The sequence below is a fragment of the Pristiophorus japonicus genome, chromosome 18 (genome assembly GCF_044704955.1).
Source record: "Pristiophorus japonicus isolate sPriJap1 chromosome 18, sPriJap1.hap1, whole genome shotgun sequence".
NCBI classification, from domain to species: Eukaryota; Metazoa; Chordata; class Chondrichthyes; family Pristiophoridae; genus Pristiophorus; species Pristiophorus japonicus.
Genome location: NC_091994.1, coordinates 55454562 through 55469864, shown reverse-complemented (window position 1 = coordinate 55469864; position 15303 = coordinate 55454562). Strand labels below are relative to the sequence as shown.

The 15303-nt window shown below is 45.4% G+C and overlaps 1 protein-coding gene across 1 annotated transcript in view; it reads right to left on the bottom strand.

Moving 5' to 3' along the window:
- Nucleotides 1-9756: 9756 nt before the first annotated feature.
- The window catches only part of eps15l1a (epidermal growth factor receptor pathway substrate 15-like 1a), a 395109-nt gene continuing 389562 nt past the window's right edge, over nt 9757-15303 (bottom strand). The window contains exon 23 of the mRNA XM_070860699.1: nt 9757-10665. Within this exon, the coding sequence (XP_070716800.1) occupies nt 10519-10665 (147 nt within the window). The 3' untranslated portion in view covers nt 9757-10518. The remainder of the gene's footprint in view (nt 10666-15303) is intronic.

Genomic DNA, 15303 nt, shown 5'->3' with positions numbered 1-15303 from the left:
GCTTTGGGTCATCCTTAAAGGCACTATATAAAATAACTTGTTTGCATAATTAAATTTTTTTATATACTTTAATAAGCCTCCATAACCCATGCATTTGTATAGCAGCTTTCACATCCACATGACATCCTAAAGTGCTTCACAGCCAATTGTGAAGTGCAGTCACTGTTGTAATGTAGGGGAACAGGGCAGCCTATTTGCACACAGCAAGCTCCCACAGACAGCAATGAGACGAAAGACTAGATAATCTGTTTTAGTGCAGTTGATTGAGGGATACATGTGCCTATTACTGATGGGCCTACTAGTTGCCTTTGGTGAAATAGGTACTCCTTTTGCTTACCGTGACTACACCTGCGTGCATTTCTCTCCCACCTGAACCAGCCATATGACCCGCTTTGTCCTTACGACGGATTGCCCACTTGCAGTTTTACGAAGAGGCTGCAGCGGTTTCTCCTGCAGCAATGGTCTCCTGCCCAGTCCCAGAGACTGAGCATTTATAACGCGCAAGTCCAAACAATCCTCCCACTGTTCTGTGAAAAGAGCGAGATTTCCTCAAATGCTGTCTGTCCAACCGATTTGGACAGGAATATCCTTTGTGCTTATTCATCAAACTCCATTTTGTTTTCCAGACTCCATCTGGAGCTTGCAGCCTGCTCTCAGGCCATTGCCAACACTGCTCAGGAATTGCCCAGCAGATTTGTGTTAACAGATTGCAGTGGCTTTTCCTCTCTCCCACCTCCTTCCCACAGCAACCAGCCCAAGATCAGTAATTGCGTGCGGACCGGAAGCAGAAGAGAACTCAACCCTGGGCCGATATGCAAAAATATATTTAAAGAAGCATGATTAAAGGCATATTGTGCCTTCGCTTCGAGAGAGCATCCTGAAAGGAAAGATAAATCATTTTTTTCGTAGAGCTGTCCTCTGTTCTAACCCAAGCAGAAGTGCAGCCTCTCGACTGTCAGAGTGGAGTTAAGATACAGGTGGGCCGGGACCTTCAGCATCAACCGTTGGCCAGGTATCCCCGCTTCTCTCCTACAGACCGATGTTGTAGACAGAGCCATGACTGCTCCCCAGGACCCAGTTGTCAATGTTGAGGAAATGTTGGGAGTGAGGATCACAAAGAGAATGGGAGCTGGCAAATCCAGAGTCTCGATTGTTTACTTTAAGAGCAGCATACATTTTAAAACTGGTTGTTTATTTCATTGGTGTTTGTGGGAACTTGCTGTGTACAAATTGGCTGCTACATTTCCTCCACTATTTCACAAGTAATTAATTGGCCATGAAGCACTTTGGGACCTCCCAAGGATGTGAAAGGGACTATATAAATGCGGGGTTTGCTTCTGAAGGGTCTTACTAAAGTATATTAAAGATTAAATTGTGCAAACAATGCAAAGCCAGAATATTTGATAAAAATATATTTTATTTATAATCCAAGAATGCCATAACCCAAAGTGGTTAGTTCCCCAAGTCTGCGCTGGGTGTGTCTGCGCACATACAAAGGCTGAACTCCAGGACATAGTCGACGTATTTACTGAGGCGTACGAAAGCATGGACCTTACGCTAAATATCCGTAAGACAAAGGTCCTCACCGCACAGCACTGCCCCCCAGTCAACGTGGACCACTTCCCATACCTCGGGAGCCTCTTATCAACAAGAGCAGACATTGACGACGAGATTCAACACCGCCTCCAGTGCGCCAGTGCAGCCTTCGGCCGCCTGAGGAAAAGAGTGTTCAAAGACCAGGCCCTCAAATCTACCACCAAGCTCATGGTCTACAGGGCTGCAGTGATACCCGCCCTCCTGTATGGCTCAGAGACGTGGACCATATACACTAGACACCTCAAGTCGCTGGAGAGATATCACCAGCGCTGCCTTCGCAAGATCCTACAATCCCCTTGGAGGACAGACGCACCAACATTAGCGTCCTCGGCCAGGTTAACATCCCCAGCATTGAAGCACTGACCACACTCGATCAGCTCCGCTGGGCAGGCTACATTGTTCGCATGCCTGACACAAGGCTCCCAAAGCACGTGCTCTACTTGGAACTCCTTCACGGCAAGCGAGCCAAAGGTGGGCAAAGGAAACATTACAAGGACACCCTCAAAGCCTCCCTGATAAAATGCTACATCCCCACCGACACCTGGGAGTCCCTGGCCATAGACCGCCCTAAGTGGAGGAAGTACATTCGGGAGAGCGCTGAGCACCTCGAGTCTCATCGCCGAGAGCATGCAGAAATCAAGCGCAGGCAGCGGAAGGAGCGTGCAGCAAACCAGTCCCACCCACCCCTTCCCTCAACGACTATCTGTCCCACCTGTGACAGGGACTGTGGTTCTCGTATTGGACTGTCCAGCCACCCAAGGACTCATTTAGAATGGAAGCAAGTCTTCCTCGATTCCGAGGGACTGCCTATGATGATGAGGTTGTTTATTTCATTGCTGTTTGTGGGAGCTTGCTGTGAGCAAATTGGCTGCTGCGTTACCTACAGTATAATAGTGATTACAATTCACAAGTAATTCATTGGCCATGATGTACTTTGGGACCTCCCGAGGATGTGAAAAGGGCTATATCATGCGGGTTTTGCTTCTGAAGGGCCTTAAAGTATATTAAAGATTAAATAAAAATATAATTATATTTTATTTATAATCCAAGAATGCCTTCACCCGAAGTGATTAGTTCCCCAATCTGCTCTGTGTGGGGTGGGAACATTTTAAAAATACTTCATTGGCTGTCCTGAGGTTGTAAAAGGCGCTATATAAATGCAAGTCTTTCTTTTTCCCCCCAAATGAGTGAATATTTCAAATAAGCCCGATCTCTCAGGTCTAACATCCTCCCAGTAGTCAGTCTTCATACGAGTGCGTGTTGAAAGAGGAGGAAACAGCAGTATGTGAGGAGAACAAGCAAGATCCAAGTGCCTCCAAAGTATGACGAGAGCAAAACTGGGACTGTGTCCGGAGCAGAGGGGGCTTCCCGTGCCAAAATTTGCAGGGCTAGCCCCTCTTCCACCACCTGCATTTATATAGCACCTTTAACATAGCAAAATGTCCCAAGGCATTTCACAAAAGCGTTATCAGACAAAAATTGACACCGACTCAGAGATATTAGGACAGATGACTAAAAGCTAGGTCAAAAAGGTCGATTTTAAGGAGCAACTTAAAAGGAGAAAGATGTAGAGGGGCAGAAGGGCTTAGGAAGGGAATACCAGAGCTTAGGGCATAGTCTGCTGAAGGTTTGGCCGAAGGAAATCAGAGGCCAGAATTGGAGGAATTGCAGAGTTCTCGGAGGGTTCTCGGAGATAGGGAGGGGCAAAGTCATGAAGGCATTTGAAGAGAAAGGATGAGAATTTTTAATTTGAGGTGTTGCTGGAGGGAGCCAATGTTGGTCAGTGAGCACAGGGCTGCACCTGCGGCAGGTCGGGGCCATAAAAGGAGTGGAGGTATGGCACCTGGGAGCAGCGCGGGCTGCGACGGCAGCCAAGAGTGATGTCATCAAAGTCCAGGTCGGTGATTGGAGTGTGGGCAGCTACAGCAGGAGCGGCGAGAGATTGTAGAGGGATGTGATCGGGGCCCGAGAGGCGAGAGTTCGGGGCCCAGGGGCAGCACGGGCCAGCCCACACTGCGATATGTGTGCGCACTAGGTCCATGCAGCAGAGCTGGTCTCCAGTCGGCTTGGATAACCCTTGCCACTGGACCAAGATATTGCTCTGTCAAGTCCATGCGGTGGCTGGTGTGCAACGGTCACCCCATGTGAAAAAAATCCACGGACAGGAATCTTCCACCCTTCGGGATGTAGTTCGTGATCCGGAATATTAGGTTCTTCATTGAAACACCTGTGAACTCATCCCTTTTTGGCATGGAAGCAAGTCATCCTCGATACGAGGGACAGCCTATGATGATGATGCACTGAAGAGCACTTAACACAGGGAAGGACTAGCTTTGAGCTCTACCAATTTATAATATCTGGATGTTTTGTAAGCGCTTTCAGAAGGCAGCTCACCCCCACAGTATACACACATATGGCAGATGGGACCTCACTTGATGGAGCAGTCCAGGTCAGATCCTTTCTGGCCAAGAGTCTGTTGAAAGAGTTGAGTACTGCTATCCTCCCCCATCCTTTTATGACTCTCATTGTTCCCCTCACTTGCTCTCATTCGGAAACAGAGGTAATACTCTGCCAACAGCAAGCATGGGACACAATAGACTAGTTTCTTGGCCATTATCTGCTCTTTCGTCCTGAACCCATTTTAAAATCTCTTCCTTTTCTCCTCCGACAGGCGGGATATCGCCTGGTCGCAGACATGGGGTGTGTGACCACATTTTGAAAAGCCAGATCACAGAACAATCGTCGCACCACCTCAACCCACCACTCAGAAAAATCTCGCACGGGATAAGGAAAACGAAAAAGGGACAGCAACGTGGTGAAAACAGTGCAAGAAAAATCCTTACTGCCCGATAGAAACATTAGATTATTGGATCTCACATAATCAGGGCCAATAAGCAATGAGTGCAGGAACTCACTACTCTGTTATTTCTCAATGGGTCTGACCCACTTCTCCTCCTTATATGCAAACCTCTCGCTGACACTACCGGCTGACAATGTGACCCCCAGCACAATCCCCTCCCAACAGATTCCATCCATTACACGTCAAACCATCCTTCCTGACGGCACTGTACTCCTCAGTCCCCAGAGAAAAGCAATCCAAATCTTGAGAGTAGAGTAGGCATGAATGTTTATCCATGTGAGCAATCCCACCCAACTTGTTAAGTTAAGCCTTTTGCACTGTCCATCCAAAGATTTCAACACATTAAAATCAACTCAATTACCATCATTTCATTCCATTATCTTGCAACTATTATAAGCTATGCAAATAAATTTCCAATTCTAGTCAACAACTTGCACTGCGTTCAGCAGACAAACGTCCCTAGGGGTGTCAGAGACATGAGAACAGACTGGTACTGAGACAAAGGAGGAGATTAGCAGGGAAGAAGAAAAGCTTGGTTAAAGACGTAGGCTTTAAGGGCCGGAGGTGGGAGTACGGCAAATCTTTGATGTGGAGTGGATATCGGATTAGAAGCTCCGTTCGGGGTCAAACAAGATGCTGAAGTTACAAGCAGTCTGGTTCAACCTGAGACAGTGGCCGGGAAGTGGGGTGAAAATCGGTGGAAGTTTGTAGCTGCAACCAATCGACGAAAAGAAAGACTTGCATTTATATAGCGCCTTTCACTACCACCAGACGTCCCAAAGCGCTTTACAGCCAATGACGTACTTTTGGAGTGTAGTCACTGTTGTAATGTGGGAAACTTGGCAGCCAAATTGCACACAGCAAGCTCCCACAAACAGCAATGGGATAATGACCAGATAATCTGTTTTTGTTATGTTGATTGAAGGATAAATATCGGCCAGGACACCGAAGATAATTCCCCTGCACTACTTCTAAATAGTGCTGTGGAATCTTTTACGTCCACTTGAAAGCAGACGGGGCCTCGAAAGACGGCACCTCTGATATTGTAGCACTCCTTCAGCACTGCACTGGAGTGTCAACTAGATTTATGTGCCCTGGAACCCACAGCCTTCTGACTCAGAGGCGACAACTGATGGATGGCTGAGCCAGTTGTGCACCAGGGAAACTCAAGTTTGAAGATGAAGAGGAAATCATTTGTGTCAATTCAGATGAATGCCAAGAAGGGAAGTTGGGTGGTTAGTTTAGTGGGAATGGGGTTGAGGGAGCAGTAGATTAAGTCTCATGGATGAGATCAGCTGGGAAAAGATGGGAACAGGTTAATAGGAGAGAAATGGAAAATCAGGGCTACAGTGCAATGGGGACGAGGGGGCTTGACTTCAGGGGTAGCGGGGGAGATGAGTTCCACCTTGGTGAAGAAGAAAACCATGAGCTGATCGTATTTTGTTATATGTTAGAGGTGAGTGCAGAGGGGCAGTGTAAAGGGCGTTAAGGAGCTGGTCTGTGCTAGAGAAAAGGTGTTTGGGTTATTTTTGCCTTCCAGGATGATCTTAGAACAGTGAGCATTATCGGAGGAGAACACGATCTAGTAGAGCTTAATAGTCAAGCCACAACCGCCGATGGAAGGCTGAGTCAGCTGTGCACCAGGGGAAACTCAAGTTTGTGCCTCTTGGGAGTTGAAAGGGTGAGGATAGGTGCCGTACTGGGGGACTGGCTAGATGGGAGGTTTTGCTGGGAACAGGACTTCAAAAGTAGGGGCTAGGGAGTGGTTGAGGAAAACAACAGAAGTGTCCTGGTGAATGGAGAGCCAAAGGTTAGGCAGTTGGGAGCTTGAAGCTTGCAGGTACAACCTGCGGAGAGGTTTGTTTCCATGCTGAAAGAAGTGGGAAACGAGGTTCGGGGGTTTATGTAGTTGGAGATGATCTGACCATAGACTGAGACCACGGGAGATGGTGAGATTGAGGGGTGGCCCCAAATGTAGGTGGAAGAGTTTATATGGAGGGAGGTGACTAGGAAGGGCAGGAGCCAAGATGAAGATTGAAGTGATTGAGGATTTCAGACTCATTCAGATGGGTAGGAATCAGGATCTGAGACATGTTTCTGGCAGGAGCTGAACAGGATGGCTTTAATCTTGCTGATGTTGAGTTGAATGAGTTTGTGCATGTGGAGTCATCGAGTCTATTGTTTTCAACAAACCATGTACAATTAGCACCATCGTGGACTCCCCCATATCCAACTCCTTAATCTCGTAAGGCAGAAGATACCTTTCACAAGGAACCAAGTGTAAAATCTCTCTCGGTTACTGAGCAAAAATACACCACTGACCCAATATTACAGAGGACATGAAACAAGCCTAAGTGGGTGCATTATGTAGATGACATATGCAATGGTCCAAACTGGACTGGAGCCAGTGTCCTCCAGCAAGTGTTTCACTAACTAAATTCTACCTGTACTGGTGCAGGTACATCAGTACAAAGCCATACTCTGCTTCACAACTGATTCTACAGATGAGGTTTGCATGCCATTGAACACTCCCATAGTGCTTTGATTTATGAATCTCCGCACCAATTGTAATCTTGCATTTTTACAATTCAGAAGATGTTTGCTCTGAAATGCTGCTGCATACTTGGGCTGATTCATTCTGGATATAAAACTCGGAGTGGGGTCGGCAAGATGGGTTTAAAAATACTGTACATGCATTCTATCTCTGTTCATTAAAAGTGAAAGACAGGCAGAAAGCATAGAGCTCTCAAAAGCAAAGACTCTGGAATATATTACCGCAAGTTTGATCATGTCCATGTGTCACCATTCCTATAATTCCTTGAAATATCTTGCCCATTATACACAGAACGTGCCAACACCAGAGAGGCCAACTGTGGGTTTGCTGCAATGCACCAGTCAGCCCATGATTCTGGCAGTGCCAGTGTGAAAGTAGTCAGGTGATAGTAGGCTCCTGAGGTATGGAAAGTGGTCCACGTTGTCCAAGGCAACGTGGATTTTGATGACCGGGGGCAGTGCAGCCCATTAGGAGGAACCCATTAGCCTCATCGTGCCTAATCTTTGAAAGAGCTATCCAATAAGTCCTACTCCTCCCTGCCCTTCAAATGTTTCCTTTTCAAGTATTTATCCAATTCCCCTTTGAAAGTTACTATTGAATCTGCTTTCACCACCCTTTCAGGCAGCGCATTCCAGATCTGGGCTACTGTCTTGTAGCTGCTAGTAGTTATCACCCACAGGGCTGCGAGTCAGTACGTTCCTTGTCAGGCAGAAGGTGGTGACAAGTGCCAAAATGAGAGAGAGAAAAAATGAAAGGCATTATGTAGATGACATATCCAATGGTCCAAACTGAACTGGAGCCACAGTCCTCCAGCAAGTGTTTCACCTACTTTGTATAAGTCACGCAAAGTCACAAGGAGATATCCAGCAATTTTTGAGGGCTAAAATTAAGGAACAAAATCAAAAATAGCTGTGTGTGTTTTGATGAACCCACAGAAATGGGTGTTGGTGTGAAATGGCCCCAGTCCATCCTGTTCCCAATATTGTACATGCGTCAAGAGAGAACTTGCAGAGATGGGCACACGTGGACACAAGGAGAATCCGCCCAGGCAGGTCTCTGCACATCCTGCTCTCGCACAGCCTGTTCTTGTGATCAAATCATTTCTGCACACGTGTTATGCGGCAACACAGACTCGAGTTGTTTTAGTAATCACTTACCCACATTACACGGGACACACAATGCATAGTATCAAGTGGGAGTGAATTAACTTTTAACATGAAAGGGACTGTCAGATATACACAAGCAAAGCTGTAGCTCATCACCAGTTAGCCAAGATTTGATGTACATGGTCATCACTAGGACTTCAGCAACATGTAATAGTGAATGGGGAAAATCTCTATGATATCCACAAGCTGTGAAATCCTAATCCTGTCAAACTCCGGCCGTGACTGGTGAGATGTATGTCACAGTGGGAAGCACTGGTGGGAGAAGTTCTCAGCTGATGAATTAAATGCATCATGTGAAGTTTATCGGTCAATATAAAAATGTATATAAACTGCAACATTTCTCAGAGCAAACACTTACATACGTAAGAACATAAGAATTAGGAACAGGAGTAGGCCATCTAGCCCCTCGAGCCTGCTCCGCCATTCAACAAGATCATGGCTGATCTAGCCGTGGACTCAGCTCCACTTACCCGCCCGCTCCCCATAACCCTTAATTCCCTTATTGGTTAAAAATCTATCTATCTGTGATTTGAATACATTCAATGAGCTAGCCTCAACTGCTTCCTTGGGCAGAGAATTCCACAGATTCACAATCCTCTGGGAGAAGAAATTCCTTCTTAACTCGGTTTTAAACCTAGAGGCATCACTGACTGCACATGGAGCGTAGGTATGTGTGAAATCACAGGCAATCACTGTACAGACTTGACGCTTAATGTATTCCCAAAGTTACCAAACTGTGGCACATGTGCCGAGACCAAGTAGCAATGAAGGAACTGGCATTGCTGTACACGCACCGCGTTGCCACTCAGTAATGTGCCCGGTTAACAGACACTGGACAGCCCAGCCACTGAATTGCAACAATCTATTAAAAAGATGGTGAAACAAGGGTTAACCAACACAGGAAACCCAGTGATAGCTCAGAAATGATTTACATCACAGTAGAGATCAGGTTGACTGGAATCGACAATCTTTGTAGCTGTTTTTAAAACTTATTCATCATTAGTTACTTCACACAACGCAAAGGGAAATATTTTGACGAAACGTGTAAAGGAAACAGGCTTGGCAGTGTTATGGAGCGCACAAAGTGCCAGGGAGTGCATATTGTCACTTTTCGATGCAGGAGCAATCCATCAAACATTAGGTTGGAAGAAAAATATTAGTGTAAGGTTACATTGTGCATGACAACGGGCAATTTTCTGTATTGGATGCATTACATTCAGAACACAGGTAGCACATGGTTCCAAACTGGTTTTGTTTCCCTCGTGCACATAGTTTAAAGCAATGCCACACACCACCTCCCCATAACTACCTGCGTGCGGTTCATTGCTGACTTGTTTCAACCTTCTGCACATTTCACATTCAGGTTCCTTCTGTTTCCTTACAAAAGGCTCAAAATTCTGGCCATATGACATCAGTAGGTGCAGGAAAATCTTTGTAGCTGTAGATTGCAGGAAAAGAATCTGCACATTCTTATCACAGGCTACGTGAACACACAGGACAATGAGAGAGCTTGGATACCCTGTACATACTTTCATTTTACTACAATCAAAAAGTACTGAAATATCAGGGAGTGTGCCGCATTGTCCAGTTGTACAGGAATGTCTCCTCACATTTATTATATTAAAGAAAAGCAATGTGCAATGAGTTAAAATCTGATAGATTTTTAAGTTACACAACATTCTATCGGACAAATATAACTGACATAATGTACAAATCCTTACAGGTTAATAAGCTGTACTGGAGCAGGATGGTTCCTGACCAGGGTTTTTAGTTTACTGCAGTCCCGCAGTAACACTAAGGCATGTTTGATGGGGGAGGTATGGGTGGGTTGTTATAAAACATGAAACAGGACACTGTACATTTAGAGTCTGCAAAAACACCACTAGGCATTTTGCAACACAAAGAGAATAATAAACCGGGCAGTTTATATATATTATATATTTTTTCCTTTTGGGAGAGAGGGTGGGAGGGGTTTGGCTTTGCTCTCTCCAATACCGCAATTAAAGTTAGTTAGCATCAGTATCAAAGCTTTCAAGTCTTTCATGTGGATGAACACAAGAGCTGGAATTGTCGATTCACTGAGAATGGTCGAGGTTTCAATCTCCTTCTTAATTACACAGTGCATCACCTTCTGCGTCCCCAACGGAGTCCGTGCGATTTATTCCACCGGCCCATAAAGTGATTGTTTCGATGCCGTCAGGAGAGGAAGGGGGTTTTGAGCCAGTTACTGTCCAGTACATTCAGGATAGCCAGTGTCCAACCATTTTCTCTTTCCTTCAAATTTCTTCAGTCCTTTATTGTGACAGCTCGCATGCCTTCGATTGAGTGGACCAGGGCACTATTTAAACATTTGACATGTCTGCTTTGCTGAGTGCGATGGCAAGCTCGAGGTCCTCTTGTTCTTGCCTTTGTAACCGTTCTAATCTCTCATGTTCTGCTCTTTCACTCTCCCTTTTCGCCCATTCCAGCTGTTGCTCTTCATTACCAAACTGGAAATACACAAACGGAGACAAACATGAATGAACATTGAAGAGGTTTCCCTGGTGATGTAACATGCGCCCTTACCCGAGATGGAGCGATTGCCAACAGCTTGTGTGAAACACACCAACACTCGCTGAGGCACAGATTCAAAGTGAGATAGCAGCACGAGTCACCAGACCCACCCCAGTCCCATCTAACATTAGCTCGTGTACCTCGGAACCCGACTACAAATGAAATAAAAAGACTGGTGAAAGCCAACGAAAAAAATCCTGTTGCATGCTTCTCGCATTTTGCAGTTACAGTACAGAATAAGGAAAGGGCACCCAGCCTGTCTAGCACGTCTGCTAGACTGTACAATTTGTCCATAAACTGCCGCTACCCAGCCCACTTTGCTAGGGCAGCTAACCAACCACAGTTCAATCTCCCAAATGATTAAGGTTTTAAATCCTATCTCTGATCCTTAAGTTAATAAAACTTCAAGATATTCCAATCTTAATCCAACTTTGTGGGAGCTTGCTGTGTGCAAATTGGTTGCCGCGTTTCATACATTACAACGGTGACCACACTTCAAGTGTACCTCACTGGTTGTAAAGTGCTTTCAGACGTCCCCAGGTTGTGCAAGGTGCAACTAAAATCAAGTTCTTCCTTTCCCTTATAACTCACACCATTCAACTGAGCTAAACACATTCCACAGATCTCTCAGTTAGTCCATCACTCTTTAATTCTGCCCTTACCGGATATTTATGTACCTCGCCTTTTTTACATTATATAAATGAGATAAACAACACATTGACCCGGATTTTCCAGGGCCTATGACTGCGTACGTGGTGCCCAGCAAGTTCAGAGTTTCCGCATGCGCGAAAACCCGGAACTTGCGATTTGTCAAGAATCTCCGCATCGCTGGGAAATGGACATTCGCTGGCGGAAAGTTGGGCTATTTGTCCAAGTTGGTATATGGGATCAATCTCTCACAACCAGAGAAGAAATATTGCAAGTTTTTATTTAAAATAGGACCCATTTATTATGTATCCAGGTTTCATGCATCCTGATCAAATGTGCAATTATCGGTGTTAAAATCTAGATGCCCCACTATTTAATTCCTGTAGGCTATCATCAATCTTCCTTAGAGTGGTCACCTGGAAACACAGCTTGGTGTCATCAAACTTTGCTCCACATTGCTTATAAATTGTGTTTGCAATTCAAACATGCACTTGGCTTCCAGAAATCACTGTCCAGTCCAATGGATGTTCAACCCTTGAAACAAACTTGTATAAACCTGTTGAATGATACTTATCCATTGTCTATGCCTTTTCTACCTCTCTACTTGACTATTCAAATGCTCTCCTGGTCAGCCTCCCATCCTGCATCCAGTGTTCCCTGTAAGGTGCGTGGCTGCACGCTGCTGGCTTGCCAGCATTTCAATGTAAAAAATCATACATGCGCGGTATTTTGAATGGTCCACGCAGTCACTTAAAGGGGCCGTGCAGGGCCCCCAAAAATTATAGGGAACATAGATTGCATCCTTCGTAAAGCTGAGCTCATCACCCCTGTACTTGCTGACCAACAGTGGCTCCCGGACTGGCAACGCCTCGATTTTAAAATTTGTTTGATAACGCTCCTGTGAAGCACCTTGGGACATTTTTATTACATTAAAGGCACTATATAAATGCAAGTTGTTATTGCTGTTAAGGATGCACTGAACAAGTACCTGGACTCATAGTAACCAGCAGCTGAAAGCTTATTGTCTGACCTCCAGCTACAAGTGACCACCTTGTATCGATACAGCTGCTGTTCTCCAGTTTTACACTACAGTTCTGGCTCAGTGGTAACCTCGTCTATGTCTCAGAAGGTTGTGGGTCAAGCCCCATTACAGAGAAGTTGATCAACTAATCGAAGGAGTGCTGCACTGTCAGAGGTGCTAGCTTCTGGTCGAGTCTGCCCTCTCAGGTGGATGCAAATGACACTATTTCAAAGAGGAGCAGGGGTGTTCTCTCTGGTGTCTTGGTCAATATTTATCCCTCAACCAAAATCAGTAAAACAGACTTTCTGGTCATTAATCTGTTTGTGGGCTCTTGCCATGCACAAATAGGCTGCCGCATTTCCCTCCATTACAACTGTGTCTACACTTCAGAAGTAATTCATTGTAAAGTCCTTTGGAATGGCCCAAGCTGGTGAAAGATTCTATTAAATGCAAATTCATTTTCCTTTGTAAAGGCTGTGCTATAATTTTAGATTTTCTTTCACTATTTGGTCATACAATTGAGCTCTGATAAACACAGGCATAACTGGTCTGAGAGTTTTGTTTCAATCAATATTCCAATAAATTGCAGAGCAAAGAAGCTGATCAGAAAATCCTTCTAACATCTCCATATAACCAAACATTAACCGCGTGTAAAGCATAAAGTTGTTCTAAACATATTTTATGAAATTATTTTGAGTGTTTATTTAAATAAAACATTCTGCTAAGGGAAATGTGGTGAATTCACTGTATTTAGTGCTGATAATTGTCAGGATATATTTACTTGGGTCAGGAATGTCATGCAAAGCAAAAGAATGGGACAGGATTGGCGCATTGGAAGCCAGTGCATGGGAATCGAATGGACGGGAATCAAAGTGCACGGGAAGGGATCTGGTCAACTGGGATTCTGTACAATGTGAGTGAGTGGGAACGGTTTTCGTGCTTTGCAAGTCCGTGTAATGGGAGTGAATGAGAGTCTGGCTCTCTGCAATTCTGTATAATATGAGTGACTCAATGGTTGAATCAGGTATTCATTCATCTGGAATTAACTGGAGCAAATTTTAATTCACCATTTGTTTTTGCATATTAATTACATTAATAAAGATTGTCCCCTTCACTGGCATTAGAGAGGGCAAATTACTGTTAAAGGATAAAGTTATGATGTAGGTACGCATTCTCTCATTACCGATGAATACGTCATTACCCTAAAACAGAAAACCACCGAGCCACTGTTCCTTTAAGAGTGTGGTGACATGAGAGACGCATATTAGTCATGTGGTCTGACTCCACCCTTCTATATGCTGAGCCACATTCACGATTGAACCTCAATTCTTTCAAAGCTGCAGAAAGATAATTCAACAGGAAATTTAAACGCACGCACATTAGGAAGCTCCAAGTGCCATATGGACCAAGGCGGAAGGACACTTGTACATTACAAGAATGAAGGAAACCATCTCTCGGGGAGTTCATTAATGTTACTGTCTCCAGATATAAATGAATGATGCCAAATACAGTACAGGAAACAGTGGCAGTAGGTGCTGTGACTTCGCACCGCGGTGGCCAGCTGGAAGATCTGTTGCACCGAAGTACTTGCTGCCAGTTTGAACTGTCAAGTTAAGGCAATATTGTTGCACAAAAACATCCAAACAGGATCAAGAGAATCCCGCTGCATCCTGGGCCTCAGTATCACCGTGGCATGACTATAGCCCGAAGTTTCTTTAGTAGTTGCTGCCTCGACCGAGGCAAGTTCAGCTAAAGGTTTGTTCACAAATGGTACAAATGACCAACATGTCCTTCTCTGTCTCCACAGGGAATGTTCAGGCTCTGCAAATATAAAACTAATGTCATTCTTCTGACAGGAAATCAGATGAGGCTACAGTGCCATGATAGTTCGAGACAAATCTTGGACATAAACTCCAAAACACCTTGTTCAAATATCAAACATACCTTTCAGCCAATGTCCCAGATCCCTCCATCACCATCCCTGGGTATATCCCGTCCCACCGGCAGGACAGACCCACCCGAGGTGGTGGCACAGTGGTATACAGTCGGGAGGGAGTGGCACTGGGAGTCCTCAACATTGACTCCGGACCCCATGAAGTCTCATGGCTTCAGGTCAAGCACGGGCAAGGAAACCTCCTGCTGATTACCACCTACCGGCCTCCCTCAGCTGATGGATCAGAAATCCTCCATGTTGAACACCATTTGGAAGAAGCACTGAGGGTAGCAAGGGAACAGAGTGTACTCTGAGTGGAGGACTTCAATGTCCATCATCAAGAGTGGCTCGGTAGCACCACTACTGACCGAGCCCTGAAGGACAAAGCTCCCAGACTGGGCCTGCAGCAGATGGTGAGAGAACCAACACGAGGGAAAAATCTACTTGACCTCGTCCTCATCAATCTACCTGTCAATGATGCATCCACCGCACATTGTGGAGATGAAGTCCCGTCTTCATACTGAGAACACCCTCCATCGTGTTGTGTGGCACTACCACCGTGCTAAATGGGATAGATTCAGAATAGATCTAGCAGCTCAAAACTGGGCATCCATGAGGCACTGTGGGCCATCAGCAGCAGCAGATTTGTATTCCACCACAATCTGTAACCTCATGGCCCGGCATATCCCTCACTCTACCATTACCATCAAGCCAGGTACGCAACCCTGGTTCAATGAGGAGTGTAGAAGGGCATGCCAGGAGCAGCACCAGGCGTACCTAAAAATGAGGTGCCAACCTGGGGAAGCTGCAACACAGGACTACATGCATGCTAAACAGCGGAAGCAGCATGCTATAGACAGAGCTAAGTGATCCCACAACCAACGGATCAGATTAAAGTTCTGCAGTCCTGCCACATCCAGTCGTGAATGGTGGTGGACCATTCAACAACTAACGGGAGGAGGAGGCTCCATG